At 37.0% G+C, this 20,726-nt stretch overlaps 1 protein-coding gene across 1 annotated transcript; it reads right to left on the bottom strand.

The window, feature by feature from the left end:
* Positions 1-3,853: 3,853 nt before the first annotated feature.
* Positions 3,854-12,313, bottom strand: LOC105058646 (nuclear transcription factor Y subunit A-3). The gene is given in 7 exon segments (XM_010941629.4): positions 3,854-4,202; positions 4,205-4,417; positions 4,669-4,839; positions 6,048-6,119; positions 6,241-6,353; positions 7,625-8,031; positions 12,061-12,313. Coding segments are annotated over 6 exon segments (1,056 nt in total). The 5' UTR covers positions 7,965-8,031; positions 12,061-12,313; the 3' UTR covers positions 3,854-4,055.
* Positions 12,314-20,726: the final 8,413 nt, after the last annotated feature.

The following is a 20,726-nucleotide window of genomic DNA, read 5'->3' as shown; positions in this document are numbered from 1 at the left end:
CGAACCACCTCACTCTCTGTTTCACGCACAGGGCTTTTTATAGACCTTAATTACGACTTAGATCATGATTAGGACTCCTTAATCAACCCAAATCACGTCCCAAACTGTCGGATCAAGACCGGGAGCCACCCATGCCGTCGGATCGCGCTCCGGTCCATGGAATAGTGCCGTGGATCGTGAAAAATGTGTGGGAAACGTCCACGCGGTCCACAGGCCCAGCCGTGGACCGCCCAGTCCACGGTGGACCGGGGCAAAGGGGCCAGCAGGCCGCTGGGCCTGGGCCGGCCCGCGCGCGCGGGCCTGCGCGCGCCTGGGCCGCGCGCCCGCCTGGGCCGCGCGCTTGGGTCGCACGCCGCCGCCTGCGACCGCGCCACTGCCGCCCGCCGTCGGTCGCCGGCGGTCCTCCGCCGCCTCGAATGTCATGCCGACTTCAAAAGCTCGTATCTCCTCCATCCGAGCTCCGTTTCGGGTGATCTTGGTCTCGTTGGACTCTGTTTTTCACCGCGAACCTCGCTGTGGGCTGAATCTCGAGGCGTCAAATCCTAACACAATTAAAGCTCTTTTATATATCCTGTCAATGGGATTCATACTAAAAAATTGTTAACTACTAATCTAGGAAGGCATTATTGGTCTTCTGTCATTGATTTGTACCCACCATTAGTTTTCCAACTAAATCTGTTCCCAATAAGTTTAAGGGGCATTAAGGAGTGATTTGGCAAGATATAAATCTGCTTTCCATAGTTTTTTTAAAAGAGAAAAGAAGGTAATTGTCCAACTTATGGGATGTAATTTTCCAACTTATGGGATGTAATTTTCAATACCTGAAATACCTATGGAAGTTTCAGAAAGTCTTTCAGTCTTTCCAAATTTTTTACCTTCCATATTGGCGAAGACATAAACCGAGGTCTCAATTCGGGCCTTTTATAAAAACATTGGTCAAAACTATATGCTGCTGAGGTCAAAAAAAGAAAAAATCCAATCCCCATGGTAATACCGTATGTAGTATGAAAATCTAGATGATTAGAAGGCTAAAATTATTACCTCTGAGCTACTCTGGTCATCTTGCTTGGTGGCCCTTCAATTAGGAGTAATGTTGACGTGAAGCTTGTATGTTGCCAATCTCTGCTCCTATTCGTGTCGTCCGTTTTTTTTTTTTGTGCCAGCAGAATTGTGCCACTGCTTTGGAGGGCTTTCCTTGTTTCTGGGTTTTGTTTCATCTCTGTAATTTTCTTACTAAAGTTTTGAAGATTAGATGAAATCCTTCTCTTACTAATTTTACCAGTTGTAATCCTCAATCCCTTTGGACTTCTGTAAATTCTATCTCTCAATAAATTGGTAGGTGGCTGCTTTTCCAACCTCCTCAGAATTCATCAAAAAAAAAAAGAAAGAAAGAGATTAACTTATAGAAAGTAAAATCTCAAAGATTCTACGCTGCTAAACATTGCCATCCAGAAGCCATCACATCCTAAAGCATCCAAAGGACAATCTTAACGGCCCCTTTCTTTAAATGTAGCAAAAAAATCTTTACCGAACCCGGCCCCTCCTTTAAATTTTACCAAAAAAAACCCCTCCTTTAAATGTATCATCCAATAATGGCAAAAAGAAAAAGAAAAAAAAAAAAACTTCTCTAAATCCTAGCATAATTACGTGATGATGGTTTATGCATCAGGTGACCATAAATATGAAGTTTTCTAATCTATTTCACCACCAAAGCAGAGGCAATCTGGAACGACATATGAAGATGGCCAGGCTATCTGCTCTTCTTCTAGTCCTCCTTGTCCTTGCGTCAGGTACTCTCTAATCTGCTTGCATCTCCTTCAATCCATTTCCATCAACCAAAATCAAATTTAGACAAATGATAAGACATTTTAACACAACCAGCTGTTAAGTTCTATTTTTTTCAGAAAAAATTAGCCATGATCTATGGCTAACGGGTATGGAAACAAAAAAATAAATGAGATCTTCAAAAACTTTGCTCGATTGCTTTCCATTACATTTGTTTTTGAATCAGTTCACCAGTCTTATTCTTCCCTACAATGAGATTTTAATATTACATGTTCTGCTAAATTAATTAATCTAACTTTTTCTGGGCAGTCAGGCAAAAGAATAGAAAATACAAAATAATGTTGACTTAGTTGTTCACTCAAAAAAATAATGGCTTATTTGGACCTTCATTTCTAAATTTTTTCCTCCAGTGTACAGTCTATTACTGATGATGACTCAAAAATACAACTCCATCTTCCCATGTGAGCATCATGCTCCAGTATTACCTTTCCATGGCAAAGCATACGAGTTGATAGTTTGCTCCAAAATGAACCTATGAATCTACAAACATGTTCAAAATTAAGCATCATCTGGAGAAGCCATGGCCTCTCTTTGAATTGGCAGTTACATTCTCTTTCAGTTGTAGTTTATCGTTGCAACCAAATCTATATTGCATGCCCAATATGTAATAGTCATTATAATGTTAGAATGTAATTTTTCGGGGGTAAACAACATATCAGTGAAATCACAGTATCTTTGATGCATCTGTTACTCCAATAATAATATTAAAAAGTATGATAACCATATTTTTTAAATATAAATTTCATAGGCAGTTAAATAACATCCCTTGTGACTGTTATATAATATAATAAGTTGCTGCTATACTACTGTATATGTTTATTATAATGTTAGGAAGGTGGGCATTCAAAAACCATTTACACCCTATATTGCTATCAGCATTTGCTTTGTAATTAAAGATAATTTGTTGACTAAATGCAAGTATTTATAATTTTTATTTGTTCTTCTTTCAATTATGTATCCTGTCCACCATTTTTCTATTTAACTTATGTTTCAATCAGTAAACCTATGTTTTAGATAGGGACATTGAGGGGAAATTGAGGTACTTACAAAGACAAATCTATTGTTTATGAGATAATAAAACCTGAGCTTCCAACTTATGGGATATAACCTAATACATATGGGTGGGGAATATTACACTGTTCAAGTACTTTCTGCTATTTGGATACAAGTAGGGGATCAATAAAAAGTCTTGTATGATACAATGCTATATAACAGGTATATCAAAACTGCTTGATGGGATGTTGCTAGCAACCGCAAATTTAACAAACCAAGATCTCATCTAAAAATGCTAGCCAAAATATATTATTTGATCCTCTATAAATATTCAAAATCCATTGGTACATAATCAATATGATACTCAATACCCGCCTATACGATTAAACATATGTCCATATAGGTCCACACATACTTCCTTCTTTTAAACTTTTGATGCTCCCACTAGGTTGATATCTAGCCCATGGTCATTCCAGATGGGCCTTTGTCACAATATCACATAGTCTACATAGATTTGATTCTATTATGATGCCATTTATAACAATTCAAAACACCACCTAAAAAAACTAGCCAGAAAATATTGTTTGGATTTCTTAACCCCACACCCCTACCCAAGATCTCCCCGTAGCAAAAATCAAAGACTATGTTAAATAGATGGTTGCCATTTAAACATAAAAGCCAAATATTTCTTAACCTTCCGATAAGACTTCTTCTAATTTGATTTGATTATTTCTTATCCAGAAGTCAAAATAATAAATCGAAAGTGGCTATCAGTTGTCATTCCAATACCCTTCTGCTCAGCAGTTGAATCAAGCCAATATTCATACACCCAAAAAAAAAAAAAATCTGTGTGTGTGTGTGTGTGTGTCCGAAGCTGAAGAGAAACACAGCCTGAAGAACAACCATCCAGTCCGCCTTCCCCCTGAAATTCGCGCGCTCCAATCAAGAAGTCCCTGAGAGCATATCTGGTGGTTTAGAGGATACAATTCCACATATCGTTTCAAAAATTCAAGGATAAAAGTTGAGAGAGTGTTGGCATCTATTTAACCATAAACATATCCAAAACAAGGTGTCAAGCACTTAGAGTACAATTTGGAGGTGCATTTTTTGAGCCCTATCAAGTCTTGCTACCATACGAAAATGAAGCATTTCTGAGGAAACACCTTAAGCCAAGGATGAATTGCCAGGGAAACACCATCAGGCCAATTCCCTACGTTTTACCGCATGATGGTGATCCGAGGTTGGGAACCGCTGTCACCTCCACCTTGAGTACTCCTTACATGGGAGTGGAAATCAGCAGACAAGAAGCTGAGGTGACCCTGCTGTTCTAACATGCCTCCGCTGGTGGAAACTCTGGCGACATCAGCGAGCTGGTAGGAGCAGCAGATGAACCACTGGGGCCATTTTCAAAGTGGAGATTAGAGGCTGAGAGATTCCCAAGACCAGTGCTAACAGAAGGTGGGGGCGGCAGCAGTGGTCGCTGTTGCTGCTGTTCGAGCTGCTTTGTATTTAGGAAGCGCCCACCGGATCCCCTTGCTCTTTTCATTGCATGAAGATGCCGAGACTCGTGGAGGTATGGCTGCAAAAAGAAATAGAAGAGCAGTGGGAAAAATTAAAGCATTTTGGACCACCATACGAAAAGCTCGCAACCCCCAATTATATCTGAAACAGGAAAACAAGTAGAAGCAACAATGCAGTGTTTGGACTCATGGAGGGTGGTCTCGGCCAACTTCTTGACGAATCAAACTATAGAAACTATAGTTGCAGACACACCATTGACCCCAAAAAGAGTAAGACCAAGCTACTATAAAAATGTTTATGCTTTTATACCTTTCGAGCTTTGATGAGTTTATTTTGAGCCTCCAACTTTGCACGCAGCTGCCTCCTTCGGAGTATCGCACGGTATTGTTTTGCATTGACATAGATGGGTTCCTCCGCAGCTGGTTCAAGAGGCAGCGGAACACGAGAAGAAGGTGGCACTCCCACCATTTGAGGATGAATCTGATCAAGTACAAAATCACAGCATACCAAGATCAGTAGAGATGGGAAGATATAGAAAAGTTCTTTCTTCTCTCATAGAGGCGGCATGACTAAAATCCTATGATTAAAAAGAGTAATAGTATGAGTTTGTGCCTGAATAATATAAAACTAGTTTCTGGAGCTCCTTGTGCCATTCACTAATCAAAATGACAAGAATTGCAGGATAAGGCACAAACATAGAGGTTACATCTAACCAAAAGAGGACAAAGTGTTGATGTAAACAATACAATGCAGGAAGAACTAATGTGCTCTGAATGATATACGCGTTCGCTAAAGAAAATCTTTGAGTCCAAGAAAACATACTCGTGGCAAAAGGATGATAGACAGGAATGAACTCTTGTATCCATCTTTCTCTATTTACTGATTTGAATTAACTTTAAAGAAACTAAAATATGTCTACTTTGGATAGAAGACAAATGTTAGGATAATTAACAAAAAAATAGTACACAACAAGCATGTAGATAACAGTCATGGCTACAAAATTATAATGCCATCCCGTCATCCACCCATGTTTCAACCTGTGCACTGTAGCATGTTCATATTAGCATAACTTAAAGCCACCCATGAGTAATGTTGCTTATGTTTTCCGTCACATAAATATACATTTAATTAGCATTGATCTAATTGTTTCACCAGAATTCATGTGGCGCACAATCAGGCTTTCAGTTTAAGTCTTCCATATCAATGAAGACTAAATGTCTCCTAATGACTTCCATGTATTTATTCTATAAAATACCTTTGGTTGTACCACTAGCATTTTACTAGTAATGATGGAAAGACAAAATGATCCATAAAATATTAAGAATGCCCTGACCAAAACCAACATGAACCTAAGAATACAATACCAAAAATAAAACTTGGCTGTACACGAATCTGACAAACAAACCATCATTGCAATAGACATCCATGTCCTTAGAAACACAAGGAATCTTCAAATTTGCTTTTGCTACTATCATTCAACTTTTTCTTTGGCCTATCATCCACATTTCAGGAGATCTGTTTCCAACAAGTCGACATCCATCGCTCAAATAGTTTGAGCCTATGAAAGGCACAAAGAAATGGGCATGTATAATGAGAGTTTGATCTCGCCTAGAGAAAGGCCAAGTTGCCATATTCTGTTAATAAAAAGGGAAAAAAAAAAAGGGAAGAACATGCTCTATAGTACATACTATAGCAGGTGACCCATATGCAGCCAGCACACCACCAAAGCTTGGATCAGCATAGGTGTAAGGGACACAAGCCTGCCACAGAAACACCACAAGAACCATCAAGCATACGCATCAACATAAAAAATATGTGGTTACAGGGGTCTAGACCAATCAAGACCACTTAAAATATTTCAAGAACATGGCATCAACTTACAAAAGACTGGCCATAATCAAGTCTTGGAGATACAAAGGCAGCTTCTGGAGTCCCTAGGAATAAAACTGAGTTCACATGACCCTCAACCTGCTTTCCACATGTCTTATCATTACCTAAGTAAAAGAACAACCCTGCATCAGATGGTTTACATCTGGTGGCACAGTGGCATATCTCATTACATCAAGAAAAAAGAAAGTCAAAGATAAAGTTTCCAAGCATACATTTCACACTAGCGACCACCTTTATATATGCATACAAGGTCAAAACAATAACTTGGAATACCAATTTCAAATGAATAAATAATAACGATTGCCTGACTGCCAGAGTACCGTCAAAAGTGGCAGCAAAACTTCACTGTACCATGAGAACCCCAGACCAACACTTAAAAATATTCCATACCATTGATCATAAGCATTTAGTCAGGATTTGGTTTCTACATTATATAAAAGCTCTATCCCATCAGGTTACAAAATTACAATATATAGTTGACCAAACCAAAAGTGAGAAAAAACTAAGAATGAATTAAAAAAGAGATAATCAAGTACTTGTTTGCATTTAAAATGCCACACTTTGGAGTTGGACTTGTTTTTTCCAGCTGTCTTTGGATCAAGATGTTTAATTTGTGTTTGGTTTCTGACCTTTTCAAGCTGAAATAGAATGAAATGAAATAATAATAAATTAGCTAAAACATTGACATGTTCATTTGAATTATTATAATACAGCATTATACATATCATAATGATCAACCGTGTGGTTTGTAAGGCTGTGTACAAAGCATAACCACAGCGACTAGTCCTTCTACATATATTAGCAGTTAACTGAACCTTCTGTAAGATAATTCGAAGTTCCCAGTCCAAATGTACTACAATGCGTATAACTCTTTATCACAGCCACCTGAATGCATAGGATCACATAAAATGAACCAACTGAAGCAACACTAAACCTGTGGAAGAAAAGGCATATGAATAATTGACAAGAATACCAAACTTCCTCAACGTAAAACTGCACATGCCAGATCCAATCTAATTAGCAAAAATAGGAAGTAGTCATGTTCATAAATGACTGCCTTTGTATTTGACTGCTTATCAACATTTATTGGAAACCAAAAAGAACATTTCTTTTAATTAAATAATGTAATTCTAAAGGAAGTACATAATAAGATGAGCAAGTGAAAATAGCAATGGTGAAGAATAGGCTATAGTAAAACTGAGCTTTGCCATCACTAAAAACCTCACACCAACATAATATGCCAGATCAAATGAGAAGATAGGAAACTAAAATAGGAAACTAAAACAGCAATAGTTAAATCAGAGAGGTCCATAATTTAACAAAAGTACAAATCACATTTACCAGAAAAGACATGTAAAATTGATATAGACCGTACCAGCTTGTGCTGAAATACTTTGCTCATGAAGGTTGCCTTCACTTGTTCCAGACACTTCTTGGTGAGATTGACCAGTTGATTGAGATGAGGATGAGTCCTGGTCAGGCATTTGACCACCCAGTTGCTTCATCTGATTATCAGGTTGTGCCAAGAAGCCCATATTCATACAGAAGTTCTTGAAATAAGTTGATTGTGGAAAGTGCGAACCACTTTGTTTCCACAAGGATGGGCAATTATCAACACAATTTGATGCTGAATGGACTGAAGTCACTGAACTATTCTCTGAATCTTTGTTGCTGAAGTGTTGTGTGTCAAAAGCATTTGCATTATCAAGAGGCATCTCTCAGTTCCCCAGAGACTGAAGTCCTCAAACATGGCGCATTCTTCTTGCTTTTACTGCAATATTTCTATAATAAAGCACCAAGTTAATTAAATAATGATGCAGTTGAACCAACATGAAAAACCTACAATCCAGAATTCAAATCATCCTAAAGCACTGTCACAAAGAATTTTATATATGCATAAAGTACATAAATACATGCATGCATGCATGCACATATGCAAAGTAAAATGAATTTTTACAAACAACATGATATTGATGTTGGACAGCTGAAATGAACATATTAAACCATACATCAAAAGACACAGAAGTACATTAGCAAGTATATTTAATGTACGAAAATGGATATTAAAGAAACGTTTTGACTTTGAAAGTTATGAACAAGTTCACACAAAAAAAAAAAAAGTTTAGTAGATGGCATAAGTACTTAATATGGAAAGAACATAGAACAAAATATTAGTGATCAAAAATAAGAAAAGGAAACATGTTGCAGGTATTAGGTGTGTGTCACATCTATTGGCCAATGCTGTCCAGTAGGGAAATGGTACAAGCAATATAGGGTTTTTTTTTTTTTTTTTTTTTTTTTTTTTGTGTGTGTTAATTAGTTTAGGCATAAGAACAACTATTATATTCTTTATGGTTCCAAGCGTATATTTGTGGCTTTGATATCGAGCCTCTTGATTTATTACTTGGAAATCACATAGAAAAAAAATAATTATATACACTACTCCTTTGCATCATGTGTGAAAATGATGTCATTTCTTTATTCAAAATTAATCTTGAAGCAACATCTTCTTTCATCCTTGTTGAGAAATAATTTTATTGTCATTTGGTAAAAATGCAAAGAAAAGACAGAAAAAGGAGAAAGAAATACGAGGATATTAAATAGGAGAGGAATGCATTGCTTTAATACCAGTGCTTGGCAAGCCATTCTACAAAAAAATCAATTTCTAAGTTAACATACATGGGCACAAAATATTTGTTTATTTAATTCTTAAAGTGGAGGGTGAGCCTTGGCATGATGGTAAGGTTGCTCCCATTCCATTGTGACCTGAAGGTCATGGGTTACAAACACAAGAACCACCTCTCCACATGCGAGGGTAAGTCTGCATCCAATGGACCCTCCTCAAACCCCAAAATGTGAGAGCCTATGAATAGGCTATCCTTTTTTTAAAAATAAAATCTTTAGGTGGCCCTTTGATGAGCAGGGCAACTTACCATCCAACATCTAGAAACAAAGCTAACTTCTTATCTCAATTTATGTTATTTGAAAAATTGGCAAATTCATTTTAAATTGGGGATAAGGTTTAAAATAACTCATAATAAAATTTAATAAAATATAAGCAAAGCCTCCCTCTCCTTGTGCTAAAGTTGAAAAAAAAAAGACAGATATAAAAAGATCCTTTACCACCGCCAAACCGTTCATCTCCATATTTACAAGAACTACAAGAATTTAATTCTAATTACCAATAAGTTGTCTGTGACTAACAAACTCTGCAGACCCCAGAACATTTTATACTCCCACTTATAGCACTCCACCCTCCTCTTGATGCTCATGTGACATTCTACAATAATCTCAAGCAAAATATAATTGGGTAAGAACACCAAAAAATAATCCCCAGATCAGTATTAGTGTATGAGGACAAACGTATAAATAACTCAAGCATACTCTATATAACCATGCAGTTATCTCCTTGTAGTCCTCAAATGCGTTCCATAGCCTACTTATAGCACACCACTCTTTTGTAGCTTATCCTAGGACATTCAACAAGACTTTTGGGTCCCTAAATTACTACAGAGTTTGTTATCTCGTAGCATACCCTACCTAACTATGACAGTGCTCCCATTGCCCATCTAAGAGGTCCTGTAAACATTATGCAAACTCTTGGCAACCTTTCTAAGATGCTATAGCTAAATTGGCTCTGTTACTTGGTGTTTACATGCAAATCTTGTAGGAATAGTCTAAGTAGGCATGTCCACACCATGTTATGTTCATCACCAGGACCCCAAATCCTACACCACAGAACCATACAGGATCAAAGAAAAAAAAATAGAAACTGTATAGGAAAGAGGCCCACTATACTTTCTAGAAAGAGGCAAGCACAGAAAGCTCCATCATTTTATCATCCACAATGAACCATGGGGCATGTAGTTTGCGTAAGCATGATGCTTGTCCTGTTGTCATAAATAAAATTTCTCTTGATATTGAGAGGGAATGAACAAATCCTGATTTTGAGATAAGCTTCTGAATCTCCAAATCCTACAGCTCTATTATGCCACATTTTAACACATATAGGAACACAAAAATGTCGTTCCCTCAACAAGCCTCAGTTTTTCTCTGCACCAGTTGTCAGAAGTTTTACGATTCTGTTTGTTTCATGTCCTGCAAAGAACCAATATGTGTTCAATTTAGTTTGCACTCTGTATCCTAGAGCTAAACAGCAAGCTACACTGGCGAAGCTACAAGAAAGCATATAAAGGATGAAAGAAGAAAAACCCATATCAGCACCAGATTGCTCTTGTGACTTATCAATTCAATACATTTATCTCCATTAATGGCTATAACCATTCCACAAGATAGAAATGCACATGGTTTAGTAAGATCATACTGCCCCATACAAATATGCAAGTAAAAGGTTCCATACCAGCACAGCACCAGGGTTATTTTTCATATGACTTATCACTTCATATGCCTTCATTTACCTCCACTAATGCCTACAACTGTTCCACAGCACAGAAATATCAGTTTATATAGATATATATACTGCTCCATGCAGTATGCTAGTCTCCCAAATTAAATATAAATGCCTCTTAAACTGATTGTAGGCCACGTTACAGACCTCCATTCTGTGATTTGCTTCCAATATTACTAGTTTTCCTATTCCAACCTCTATCATTCTAGAGATTTATGAAAATTCGAGAACCCTTTCTTGCGACAAAGCCATGAGAATCCTAAGACATCAAGTTTGCCATCATGGACACATTCACTAATTCATTTTCTGGAATATTCGATCAACAAATGCCAGAATCCTTGGTCGTTGAGAATAGCAGAAAAAGCATGCAAATGCACATTAGAATGATCATAAAATCCAAAGAACTTTTTTTTTTTTTTCACTATATATAGAAGATTTCAATGAACAAGACAGGCTTCAGCATTCCGAACAACAGAAATGTTAAGGCCCTCAACATTTTCATCACAAGCATATACAAAACTCAAAAAGAACCCAAAAATTTTTGTAAAAAGAAAACTTCCACCCAGTTTCTGCCACCAGCCCAACATGCTCACATACCTCTTTACCATTCAAGGGTTTATTTGTTCAAAGAAGGGAGAAAATGGCCTTCACCATTGACAACAAAATGGCTACTAACACACACTCTACGATTTCAGCTACTTCAATCAAAATGCAAAAATTGTAATCCAGCATGACCAACTGAGAGAGCCTTCAAAAATCTGCAGGCCCCAAATGCAAAATCAGCACTCCACCACGGAAACAAACAACAGCGAAAATGATGGCTCTAATGTTTTTCATATGAAGAGAAAAATAACCACAAAAATGAGCATAACATGAAAAAGTTACAAATTGTCGACCAGCTAAAAGCAATTCCAACCCAAAACAGCATTCAAAGCCTAACGAAAACTAAATTAACATGGAGGGAAAAAAAAAAAAAAGAAAGATAATTACTTGTAAAACAGAAAGCAAACTATTATAATACTAAAGAAGACAAAGATCGTTAAGACGAAAAGGTCAAGGAAACAAATCCAACACATCAAACAGCACCAAATCACAGATTACGAGTCAGAAGAAGGAATCAACAACAAAATACCCATGACACAGACATAATCCGCCAGCAAGAAACACAAAATCTTGCATAAAACACAAAATAAAGACGCAGAAACCCTTTCGCTTCTCACCAACAGCCCCTAAACTCACTCTCGGAAACATCCCAGGACCAAGAAACAGAAACCAAAAGGGACCCAAAAATACTCCCAGCGAATCACAAAACAGAGGCCAGAAGCAACAGGCTGAAGCAGAGATGGCAGCCAGAGAAGGGCAGAATGGTAAATAAAGGAGGGATTTTGGGGGAAGGGGAAGACCTCTTGGAGGGGTACATGTCCCCTTTCTCGAAGCCCTTCGCTCCTCCTGCCTCCTTCCTTCCTCTCCTCCTCCTCCCACCTTTGCTCTGTCTCCCTTCCCTTGAAATGAACCAGATAAAAACAAACACATAAAGCTTTCATTAATACCCCTCCTTTGCCAAATATACTACGCCACCTCCCTCATTTATGAATTTTTTATTAGTTGAAACTGAGTAAAATAGGGTATCTCTCCACTTCCAACACCAGTAGCCGCCCCCTCCCTTCTCTGTCTCTCCTCTGCTATCTAATAAATTATTAGTATTTGATGTTATCATCCCTTTCCCCAAACGCCCTTCAGCTTGGGTGTTATTATCTTTAATGACATGGAGGACACCTAGTCACTGCGCCGAGCTGCCACTTGTCGCTTGGAGAGGTTAGTTGATGACTCATGTCCACTGTTCTCCAAGTAAGAGAAGCAAAGACCCAACCAAGCTGTGGAACCCACAAAGAAACCCACACAGATATCATAATAATTTGTAGATAAAAATTCATCTCTACTGGATTTATGTGCAATTTGCGAATGAAATCTAGACCGTTACAGTAGGCAGCTACAAGATTGATGAAAAAGTACGTAGGAGTGAACATTGTCAGCCATAAAGCTACGCCATGATGCATGCAACATGTGCATGGCTGGTTACACTTGGCATGCTTTTATGGAGGTATTAGAGTGAGTCTGCTTGCTTTCATATGCAGTCATTATGTAAGTGAAGAATATTGTAGTTGATAACATGTAATATATTCTCCATTCCAGAAGATGTCACAAGAATGATGGTTGCAGTGGTCCAACCAAACAGGACACTTTTTTTTTTCAAATGATTAAATGAGGTATCAAGGTTTAGTATTTGCAATTTTAACGTAGTGGTTCTCTTTTACATACTGGACCACTGCGGTTGAAACAGTCAACCAAAAATTAGAAACAAGGACAAATTTTACTTGGCACCCGACAAACCCGGTTGAACAAACCAGGGGTGGTTTAACTCATTCACCCTCTATGGCACGAGAATGATGGCAAGGATGGTAATAATTCAGAAGATCATGGGTTTTTGGTGAGCGTGGTAAAGGGCCGCAGGCTCCCCGGTGTCTCTGTTTGGTAGGGTCCTGTCACTGGAGACCGGCGTCAATCGACCTGACGCGTCGAACCAAAAGGGTAGTTCCCGTATGGGTCCAAAAAAGTACTGCTAAAAAGACATTAATGCCCTGCTGCATTTGGTTAATACTTGTCATAAATTGAGGGCATTTTTGTCACTGAACTACTTTGGAGGTTCCTTGGTACCGCCGGTACGAAACGTTTAAAATCCTGGTGAAAGGTACATTTTTTAGTCAAACGGGTAAGCGTTCCAGCCGACCCACATTTAATCTCTTCTGGACCATTTTTCTTTTTTTTTTTTTTTTTTCATGGAATTAACGACATCTGGTGCTCAAAATCAAAATAAATTTGATGCTGTGGAGGAAAGCAGCAGCACTTTTTTTTTCCACCAAAAAAAAAAAAAAAAGAATTGCTACGAGGCTTGTGGCGTAGAAGAGACAGGTGGTATTGAGAATCCGGCATAAAATACTAACAAGCAGGTAAGGTTGTCGGAGATGAGGCAATCAACGGGCAGAAAGGAGAGAAGCGACAAGATTCGTGAAGGTGCTAAAGTGGTGAGGGTAGGCAGGAAAGAGAGGTATTGTTATAGTTTAGGGAAGGCAAATATTGATGGAGAGAAATGAGAGGAGGAAGCGGTGCACCAGAGTAGGGATCATAACAAAGGTAGAACGGATGCTGCGATCGATGAGGATGGCAGCGATGTCAGCAAGCGGGTGTATATGGTTATGGAGTGGGGGGAGGAGAAAACCTGTGTACAATGATATATATATATATATATATATATATATATATATTATATATATAATGAAAGTTATCTTTGGTGGATAACACACGCAGACAATGATAAATACATGCTTTTTGTTTCACCCACTATCCATCCATTAGAGATTTATATAAATATGATTTTTTTAGAGATGGCATACACATTATCCAATTTGTTACATTGATAAGAGTTGTTGATGCACACACAATTTATGTGCTATGGGTTAAGTGCATCACTATAATGTATGTGTAATCATATACTATGAGATACATAAACTTTTAGCTACACTAAGTTTGGTCCTCGATGCATGTTTACTATTTATTTGATACGTGTATATCTTTTCTTGGTACACAATTATGTTTACTGTCTAGTATTTCGGTACACACTTAATTGGTATGTATATAGTCGATGTCATATTATAATCTCATATTTTTAGGCAACATCAGATGTCAAAGTCCAGACCAAAAACTCTTTCAAAATCTCGATATACTTCCTCCATCTAGACTTACAACAAACTCCCTATTTTTTTTCCTAAAATATAGCCATACATGCCTTCTCATTGATATAGTTGTTTTTTTGCTGGCTGCAGTATTTGCTGCACCTTTGTCACCACCTCCATTGATGCCTCTTGTTCTACCAACTATCTTCTCTTCCGCCTTAATGAATGTTGTTGCTATCCTCCATGCTTTTTACTGGCTTCCTCCATATCCAGTACCTTGATTGTCTTATCTTTGACATCGATTGCATTTGGATTGCCAACCATATATGCTTTCTTTAAATCTTGTATCTTATATTCAACTTCACCTCTCTTAAATTGCTGTCCTCGCTCGTGGGCCTTACAGCAACTTCCCTTAATGATGATGATACTCCTTTCCTAATGTCCCTTTTATCAGATCGAGTTAATTATGATTTTAGGTATCATATTTATTTTGGAGTATTGAGAATATATTATTAATTATATGCAAAAAGCTGTTTAATCCAAGAAAGACTAAATATAGATAGGATTGCCAAAAAAAAAAAAGAAAAAGAAAAAAAAATCTAATCATTTTCATAAAATTGATTATGAAATAATTTTTTAATTTTCTAAAATATTCACAATGTATTAATGTAATGATGCAAAATAGCATGGCAAAGTGTCCTATTTCTCCTATCTCTTCAAATTTTATTGTGTTATAACTAGACTTTGCTCCAAGAGAAACAAAAGATAGAGACAAAATAAAAGTATGTTTTCACTCCTGCCTCCTGCACATTATTACCTTCTTGTGTTTAATCTATTTCACTAACACCTCTTTATCCTCAGCTCCACCTACCACAAATGCATTTAGAATATTACTTCACAATGTTTTAAAAAAAAAAATTATGTTGAGCAAAGTCCTTGATTATACTTCAGCCTTATGTTTAATATCAACTTAAGTCATACTGACTACACCCCTATTGATTCTATTTTTATCGGTGGACTAGACAAGAGATGAAACCATGTCAAGCAAGGCTTGTACGATCTCTGGATGAAAAAATATTTGAGTAACACAAAGATTCTACTCAAAAAAGTTAGATGGCTTAGTGGTTAACATTCTTGATATATAAAATACTGTTAATATGATCACTTATATTAAATACTAATTAACACCTAAATAAGAAAAATGAAATAGTATTTTCATTATTCGATGTTCAAACAAACTTTCCAAGTCTTGTAATCATGAGCAAGTCAAATCACAATGTTTGTCGTATTATTTTAGGCGATCTACATTTCCTCTCATTTGCTCCAATGGTGCCACAAAGCATTATGTATATATGTAATAATGGACAGGTACAATTACAAAAGCAAGATCAAAGGAAATAAACAAATACTACCCTCTCAAATTGCTAATATTTTTTTCCCTGAAAAAACGTTGACATAGGATATTTAATGCTTCCAATGTTCATTGACTTTTTAAAGAGCTGGCCCACTTTTAGAATGAAGAGTACTACGTGAAGTATCTCTAAATCCCAGCCAAAGTCATCGTTAGGTATGACCATGCCCATTTTTCCTCCTCATAACCATCGAGAAGACGTTATAGACAATCAATGTCATAAGACCCATTACAACCTCGTCAAACATATGGGCGAAGCTATCAATAACGGTAACCATATCCTGATGATTTTTAAAAATTATGATGCATGCTAGGGAGCTCTTCATGCACAGGTTGTAGCATTGCGATGGGTGGAAGTTTTCAATGCTCTGGGACAGTTCACTGGACAAGAGAAGGTTCCAAGAGTCAATTGAAATGGTTCGTTATATTTAATATGGTGTTAGGTTTCATAGTCTTATCTATTATGTTCGGTAATACTTCTACCCAAAAAAAAAAAAAATGTAATACCTAGACCAGCTTTTAGGTGGAGTCATTGGCTTCTTGTTGTCCCTAATTAAGCTTGGATGGGCATGGGCGACCGAGCTCAATGGGCCTTTTTTTTTTAATAGTTATCGGAGTACCAACATGCGATAGACGGGCACTGGTGAGATGTGACTTGTTAACGATGCCAACCTTAACAAGAGTCCTCCAAGGACCACGGCCTGGTGATTGCACTGTGTACCCAGGGGGCATGTGGGACAGTGGTGATGTATATGGGCCAATTTCTTTGTAAACTGGTATTACAGCAAATATGATATGTCACCAAAAAATGTGATATGGGACCTGATGGGCTATTTTGTGCTGCAAATTTAGAGGTGGTAATTCTTTGATTCAACTCATTCTGCTATGTAATAAAATAATCATATTTAGATTTTAATTTTTTATTTATATAATAAATAAATCAGATTTATAGTGATAAATTTTATATCTATCTTGCATCCGATTCGATTTGTATTTGTTCAATCTACTTGATTGCCATCTCCACTGCAAAGCTAGGATCTTTGAAAAATTTTTCTTATGCAACAATGTACTAAAAATTTTTTATCTTCCCTGCCAATCTATCATGCTTCTATGCATGTTTCATTTTGTTCAAATATCATACTTTCCTATTATAATTCTTTGATCTAATTACTTGTTATTATCTCTAATCCTTTCGACGATCGTGGACTATTCATTGAAAATAAAATATGAATGGATATGATTCTCCTTCTGAAGGTTTTTTTTTTTATATATTGCATGACTCAATCAATGTGGTTTTTTAGCAAAATAATGGAAATTTACTTTTTGGAGGTCGATCTCTCTTAATATCCTCACAATAAGAAATCTAATTTATTGAGAGCTTACATAACAGATGGGAGCTGTTGGTGGGATGTTCAAAGAAGCGTCCAATTTTATGTGTATCGGAAATATGATATTGCAGCACTGGTCCAATAATCTGATCTCGTTTTGCAATATTTTATTTTTAGTTAAACAAGTTCCATATTTCTTGGAAGATGAATTTTTTTTAGTGAAAAAAAATATAAATAGCCACCCATCTATTATTGAAGATTAGAAAAAATTATATATATATATATATATATATATAGGGAAGAGGAAATCTAAGCCTTCAGCCAAACAGTGTATGACACTTGCAGCACTTAGGCACAGCGCTAACAAGTCCAAACTGAGGGAACATGCACTACAGAGTATAGATATAAACTCCCAACTCTTGCCAAAAAGATGAGTGGCTCTACCATAAGGACCAAAAACGTGGTGATGAATTTACAGACTTTCATGTTATAAAATAGTACAAATATTACTTATATCTTCTTTTGTTGGTACACTTACTTTAAATTAATTATTTTTGGGTGGCGGGGAGTACCTTACTTCCTCTGCATTCCATCAGGAAATTCAAGTACTTCTTTTATCCAACCTTTTTACTTGTGGAACCTTCTGCACCTAGGCTCGAGCCAAGATGGATTGGTGTTGGTATAGGTTGGCTGGTGGGATGAGCCTATCTTAGCAAGAACGGGAAGAAGAAAAAGAAACCACCTGTAGCAACTAGCATAAGCCGATCTTTGTAAATTGTGACAGTGGCTTGTGGTCCATGCTAACCACCTAAAATAACATCATGCCAACTTGTGGCTTGTTTACATAAAGAAACTTTGCAATCAATTCTTTCTTCTCAATGTAAACATTAAGTTGATTGGTTAAAGCATCATGTTATCATCATTTTCATCATCATTTCTCTCACCCCATGTTCATTTCTGCGCCCATGAGAAGAATTGTTGGTTCTCGCACGCATGAATAGCAATAGAATGTATGTGTGTATTGTTTAGCCTAAAATGACAAATGCAGGTAGACTTGTATTAATACATCCAATATGAGACTAAATAAAAAATCAACAAAAAGTTCTTAATATTTTAATGTTTGAACATTTCTAGTTAGATCTAGTATTTTCCAAATAGCAAATACCCAAATCTAACCCCCCCCCCCCCCCCCCCCCCCCAACAAAAAGAAAAAAGCAAATACCAACTTAAAAGTCTTTCAAAATCATTAAAAGTGAAAAAAAATAATTTAAATTTATCTAATGAATTTTCTATTATGTCACGGAGAGATGAGATTGGATGCTTTCTGGTTTGATATTGAAGCATGGAGGCATGGTCTCCAATAACTTGTTATTCTTATATTGCATCGTACCCATGGGTGACAAGCGAGTTTATCTTTCATATAGTGTGAAATAAACATGTCTCACTCAAGACCCATTCACCCATTCTACAATGTACGGAAGACATGTGATTTTGAACCAAATCCCTTAATTTCAGCCTCGAATTAAAGAGGATCCCTACCCTTGACCAACATCTTGATGCAACCAAGAATATAAAATATGGTGGCAAGTATTTTTTCAGAATTTGAATAGGATTTGAGCTCGGGTTCGAAATATCATCCAATCAACCCAACTTAGCTCGATGTATACCAACCCAAGCTAACGTACCATAAGTCTCAACATCATATGACCATGACTCTCTACCAATATGAATTGATAAAATATGACCCTTGACCAAAACAATCCACAATATTACACAACATGGTTATACAAACCGATATCTTACAATAAATCATTGCATACATTTACACACCACTACGTATACACTACTTATTACATAATGATGCAGAACTAAATACTTCATAAAACTCCTCAAATTGAACAAAATGATAAGACATCATCATTATTATTATTTTGCAACATGTTATCTACGTGAATGCATCCCCAAATCCACTTTGATCAAAACGAATACAACCATATTTGCATTTGTTGATGGTCCAACTAGTCAATATGGGGTATGAGTCATGCGGGGTCATGTCCCATCCAAGAAGGATTGGATTATACTTATATAAGTTTATTGATTGCAAAACTTAATTGAAAAGCTACCCTTGGACTAAGGTAGCTTGCATTGAGTCGAGGAATGATCTAAAGTCCAAAATCTATATTCCACTTGACCGATTAAATATCGATAACACGAACGCAAACACAAACCTAACTTGATCCATAACACTCGCACTAATCCAAACCAAAGGTTCAACGCTAATAGAAATGTAGTTGATATTTCTAGCCTAAGCTCAAGCCAAGCTACACTTCTTGTCCCAACCTCATTGGTTCTAACTCTAGATTAGCCTAACCAAAGCAATGCTCAAAGTTTGTAGTGGCTAAAATATCTCCCACAACTAATTAACTCATGTTGGGATAAATTCGCACACAAACACAAATAATAATGCCACTGACACGAACGGACACCAGAATCGCACCTCCAACACAGAACGAAAAAAAATATAGGAAAGAAGAAGAACACACAGATTTACGTGGTTCGGAGATCAAAATGATACTCCTACATCCACGAGCGGAGGCAAAAAATTTTTACTATGTAAAAAATCAATAGTACGTCAAAGAGAAGCTTTCAATCTCTCTCTCTTCCTCTCTTTTTTTTTTGATTCTCTCTCTCATGAATTATATTAGCAGAATAGAGGAAGAATATCTCTTGAAAGAAGAAAAAAAAGAAGAAAATCCCGCTGCATTGCCAAAAGAGAGGCCAGCGTGTGGGAAAAGAAAATCTTACTGCATTGCCAAAAGAGAGGCCCGCGTGTGAGGGGGGTTTCCTTAACCGCCCCCATCAAAATCGTGGGCGAAAACGGAAAGGGGAGACTGCTCTGTTGACCGAGTCAACCTGACAAATCTCCATCTTTGGCTTGGTCAACACGAATGTTCTCCACAATCTTGATCTATCTCCTCAAACTTAAATTCTCACAAAAAAAATAATAGTAGAAAATTCTCATCTCCTCCAAAATTTCGAAGAATATCCTCAAATGCTGTAGACTCCAACCAAGTCCAAGCAATGTTTGAACTTAGCCACTGGAAGAGATTTTGTCAACATGTCAGCTGGATTGTCTTCAGTATCAATTTTCTTCACAACAATATTGCCCTGTGCAATGACTTCTCAAATGAAATGGTACCTCACATCAATATACTTCGTTCTCTCATGAAACATCTGATCTTTAGTGAGATGAATAGCACTCTGACTATCACAGTATATAATAGTCTCTTTCTGTTCCAAACTAAGTTCTCCAAATAAGCCTCTTAACCACATAGCTTCCTTTACTGCCTCTGTTGCTGCTATAAACTCTACTTCTGTAGTAGATAATGCAACTGTAGGTTGAAGTATAGCTTTCCAACTAACAGCACAACCACCAACTGAGAAAACATAACCAGTAAGAGATCTCCTTCTATCAAGATCTCCTGCAAAGTCTGAATCAATATATCTAGACAAAACATCACCGTTCCTGCCAAACTCCAAACAAGTATTAACAGTACCTTTCAAATACCTGAAAATCTATTTCACTGCCTGCCAATGTA

The sequence above is a fragment of the Elaeis guineensis genome, chromosome 15 (genome assembly GCF_000442705.2).
Source record: "Elaeis guineensis isolate ETL-2024a chromosome 15, EG11, whole genome shotgun sequence".
Lineage (NCBI taxonomy): Eukaryota > Viridiplantae > Streptophyta > Magnoliopsida > Arecales > Arecaceae > Elaeis > Elaeis guineensis.
The sequence above is the reverse complement of the archived record's forward strand: the minus strand, read 5'-3'. Positions and strand labels throughout refer to the sequence as shown.